At 41.4% G+C, this 4449-nt stretch overlaps 1 protein-coding gene across 1 annotated transcript in view; it reads left to right on the top strand.

The window, feature by feature from the left end:
- The window catches only part of LOC101861393 (glutamine synthetase), a gene marked incomplete in the record, with an annotated part of 37517 nt that overhangs the window by 12531 nt on the left and 20537 nt on the right, over positions 1–4449 (top strand). Inside the window, 3 exon segments of the mRNA XM_013088312.2 lie at positions 413–582; positions 1301–1391; positions 2128–2289. Coding sequence (XP_012943766.1) covers positions 502–582; positions 1301–1391; positions 2128–2289 — 334 coding nt within the window.

The following is a 4449-nucleotide window of genomic DNA, read 5'->3' as shown; positions in this document are numbered from 1 at the left end:
TCGCCCTCTCTCTCTCTCTCGCTCGCTCGCTCGCTCACAACACGACCTGCTTTAACTGTTCAGTTCTGTTTACTCTCTCTGTCACAACACGACGTACTTGTTGCAAGCTGGCGTTATGGTTATTGGGCCCTTTGATGTGACCTGCTTTAATAAATAAATAATTTTTTTAAATGAATAAATAGATAAACCGTCAACAGACAAAAATAAGTTTTAAAATTAGACAAATGAATACAAATTAAAAAGACAAAAATTAAGAAAATGAATAAATGGATAAAAATTAAAAAGGCATAAACACTATAAAGAAGAACGCGGAAGAAAAACAAAAAGAAAAAAAGAACTTTATTAATATAACCCACATCATGTTTATATATCATTTATTTAATATTTTCTTCTTTATCTTTTATTTCCCCAGAGTTTGGAACCCCAATCATCCGCCAGAGTTGTGAACTTTTGTTTAGTTTGTCCATCTTTACGTGACGGGAAAAAAACCCAGCGGTCAGCATGGCTCTTACACCAGGGGCTCCACAGACCAACAAAAGTCTGTTGGAAAAATACCTGACACTGGACCAGCCCGATGACCAGGTACGGCCGCCAGACAGTTGTGCATTGTTTATTTCATGTGTTTTGCCCACTTCATATGGTCGCTTTTAACCCTATCCATATGCCTTGGGGTCATTTTGTACCCCCGAGTTGTTTTCTTCACATTTTAGAATACTTCTAGTGCGAAGATCTCTTTGAAACTTTCAGTATTTCTCAAAAAATCATTTTGGCAGACTGCTATGCAAAGCGTACGGATCGGATTAACGAGTAAATTTCCTCTGTGGAAAGTGGTGACACAGAGGTCCCCATGTCGTATGGATACGATAGTAAAACACGACGTATGGATAGGGTTAAGGACAAGCGGGCTAACTCGAATTTCGGGGGTTTCCAGAAATCTTGACCTAAACCCAAAGTGGGCATTGCCCTACCTATAGGACAGGTTTGGTTTCATTGGTGTGTATATTTGTTTGGTTATAGAGAAAATGCTCCTTGAGTTATAAAGAAACTGAACATGGGTTCAAAAGCTTTACCTTCGATTTCCTCAAAACAGCATTTTTCGTTATAGCCCCCTTGTGCTTATCATCATTTACATTATCGTCATCATCAGGTTTTAAAGTAGAAAAAATATACTTGAGACTTGGTTTGGGTTGGTTACATTGAATTAGATGCTTGTATTGGCCTGATGTTCATCATCATCGTCATCATCATCATCATCATCATCATGTCACTCCTACCTCAAACACACGTTTTCCCTACCCAGGTCATGGCTGAGTATGTGTGGATCGACGGCACTGGTGAGGGAATCCGCAGCAAATGCCGTACCTTGGACTCGGAGCCCAAGAAGCCAGATGGTAGGTTTCACTTTCAGTTAACCGGCCGCTTTATGTATGCATACATATTAGATCTATGTTGAGTAGGAACTTTTCAACTGGTGGATTTTTGGGAATGGAGTCTGAGTAGGGTCCGGATTATTACTGGGGGGGGGGGGGGGGGGGGACCAAATCTGAAGGGGATCTGGATTATTTACTGGGGGATTTTTTGGGAACCAAATCTGTGAAAGTTCAGGATTATTTTTCGGGTTGTTGTTGGGTTGTTTTTTTTTTGGGGGGGGGGGGTCTTCTTTTATTTGGAGTACCCCTCTGAGTGCTGTACCTTTCATGGTAGAACCGTAAACTTGAGCCCACCAACAATGATTCTATGGAAGCGTTAAAAAACAAAAACTATGGTTCAATGAGATCTTTTACGAAAATGTAGGCAAGAAGACTTGACCATCATAATAACAAGGAGAAGATGGAGATGGATTGGTCATGTTCTAAGGAGAGAACCAGATTCTATTGTAAAGACTGCCCTCCACTGGACACCCGAAGGACATCGCAAGAGGGGCAGACCCAAAGTGACCTGGAGACGCACAGTAGAGTCTGAAATGAAGTCCTGGAGCCGTTCGTGGGGGACGTTGACCAAGATGGCTCAAAGCTGGAGATCCTTTGTTGCTGCCCCAAATGCCAGATGGCGTAACGGGTAGTAAGTAAGTAAGTATGATTCATTAGGGGCGTAAAAACATGAACAAAATCCTCCTTCCCCTTCCAGACTGCCCCGTGTGGAACTTTGACGGGTCGAGCACGTACCAGGCCGAGGGCTCCAACTCCGACATGTACCTGCACCCGTGCGCCATCTTCCGCGACCCGTTCAGGGGAGGCAAGAACAAGCTGGTGCTCTGTGAGGTCTTCAAGTTCAACCACAAGCCCGCTGGTGAGTCTGTCCTCCATCACCACTCGTTGGGATGTCGTGGGGGGGGTTTGGTTGGTTTGTTGTTTTTTTGGGGTTTTTTTTTAGGGGGGAGAGGGTTGTTGTTTTTTAGTTGGTCTTTTCTTTTGAGGGGTGGGGTTGGTTTCTTTGTTGTTTCGTTTTTAGTTTTTAAATTGATAACATATGTTGTATTTGATTTGTCAGTCCTGTCTCTGGGGTATGTGTGTATGTTTTGTCGTTTTTGGGTTGTTATTTTTTTTTAAATGTCTTTGTTCTGTGTTATTCTGCCTCTTTGTCTCTCTCTCTCTCTCTCTCTGTCTGACTCTCTGTCTCTGTATCTCTCTCTCTCTTTCTCTCTCTCTCTGTATCTCTCTCTCTCTCGGTCTCTCTCTCTTTTAGTCCGTCCATTTTTAGGTGGGTTACGACTCACCACATGCCCCATCCTTCTTCTTCCGCATCGTTGTTTCTGTTCATTTCTCTGAAACAGCTGGGCTTGCTTTTGAAATCACCCCTGTGTCTACTTTGTCTTATGTAGACAAAGCAAAATGTCCAACAGCATCATGTTGTTTTCAAAGTGGAAAGAAAGAGCCGCTTTCAAAGCTTCTTTTTCAGTCAGTTTTTAGGCGGCGGTTACGACTCGCTGCATGCCCCCCTGTTTTTTCTTCCGTACTGTTGGGTTTATTTATTTATCTGAAACTGCTGGCTTTTGTTATGATCTCTGTGTCTAGGTAGTTTCATAGATAAACAATCTGACATCGGTGGCCTAGTGGTTAGGCTACAGGACTCGCAGAATATCTCTAGATTATGGGTTCTAGCCTCAGCTCGGTCCGACGCTGTGTCCTTGGGAAACGCTCTTTACATGAATTTCCGACTTAGTTCGGTCCTTTCGGAGATACATGTTAAACTCTGAGGTCCCACCTTTTAAATAACCTAATAGTGTTGATAGGGGCGTTAAACATACTTATACCATTTCACCAGTAGATAAACTACAACAGATCCAACAACAGGTTGGTTTCGTTTTGTTTTTTTGTTGTTGTTTTTTTAAAGGAAAGAAAGAGCTTTCAAAGAACGAGCTCGTCAGCATTTATTTCAATGGGTTTATGGTGGCATGTAGTGTATTCTTTATGGTGATATGCCGTGTGAAAAGGAGTTATAGACGCATATGAGCTTGGAATTCTATAAGTTTATAGACAGGGATGAGGCGATTAGATGCTGTGTTAAATATTCTACCAAAGATGACTGTTCATTTTGTGGCTATTAATGTTTTTTGGGGTTTTTTTTGGCATCCCGTACATTTTTTGGCGAATCTCGAATACGTGTTTAGCTCTTACTGTGCATGTGGTGTATGTATGAGTGTTTGGTGTGTGTGTGTGTGTGTGTGTGTGTGTGTGTGTGATTGAGATAGGGGGTTGGAAGATACAGAGATAGAGAAAGGGACTGAAGGGAAAGAGAGCAGTAGAGATATAGATGTATTTTTGCACATAGCTCAAGTGTTTTTGTTTTCGAAACACGATTGACTATGCTACGAAGATAAATATGGGATACTAGCTGGGCCCCCTTTCGATGAAAGGAATGATCCCTGCATTAACATCAACTGAAAGTCATTGGCCTACTATATTTACATTCTACTGGAATGGAGCAATACATTTTTGAGACATGTAACAATGATAAGGTCTCGATCTATACTCTCAAAACAAAATGCACCTCACGAAATATCACTTCCGGTGCTTCTGCTGTGGAGGACAGCTACTCAGATTTGTTTCGTTTCTAAGTGGAATTATCGCAAAGGTCAAAGAAGGACAGGAACTTTTTGTCAAATAATCTTTTTTTCTGAATTCAGGAAGTGAGTGAATAAATAAAAAATCGGGCTCCGCCTTGGGGACCTATCTATCTTTTTGCAAGCACTTGCCAACTTTCAACTCTGTAGCTGTCGTAGATTTGTGGGAAAAGTGACACATGTGTACCCAAGTTGCCAAATATATAATAGACTATTCAGCCGTGAGGCCTGGTCTTTGTATACTGTAAATCTATGAAAGGAGAAATATGACGATCCAGGAATAGAATAGGAGAGAGATAGAGACTTAAAAATTTATGAAGACCTAAAAACGATTACAAATGTATCCCCTCCTCTACCAAAAAAAAAAAAAAAAAAAAAAAAACTCA

Source organism: Aplysia californica, unplaced genomic scaffold, assembly GCF_000002075.1.
Source record: "Aplysia californica isolate F4 #8 unplaced genomic scaffold, AplCal3.0 scaffold00721, whole genome shotgun sequence".
Classification (NCBI taxonomy): Eukaryota; Metazoa; Mollusca; class Gastropoda; order Aplysiida; family Aplysiidae; genus Aplysia; species Aplysia californica.
The sequence above is the reverse complement of the archived record's forward strand: the minus strand, read 5'-3'. Positions and strand labels throughout refer to the sequence as shown.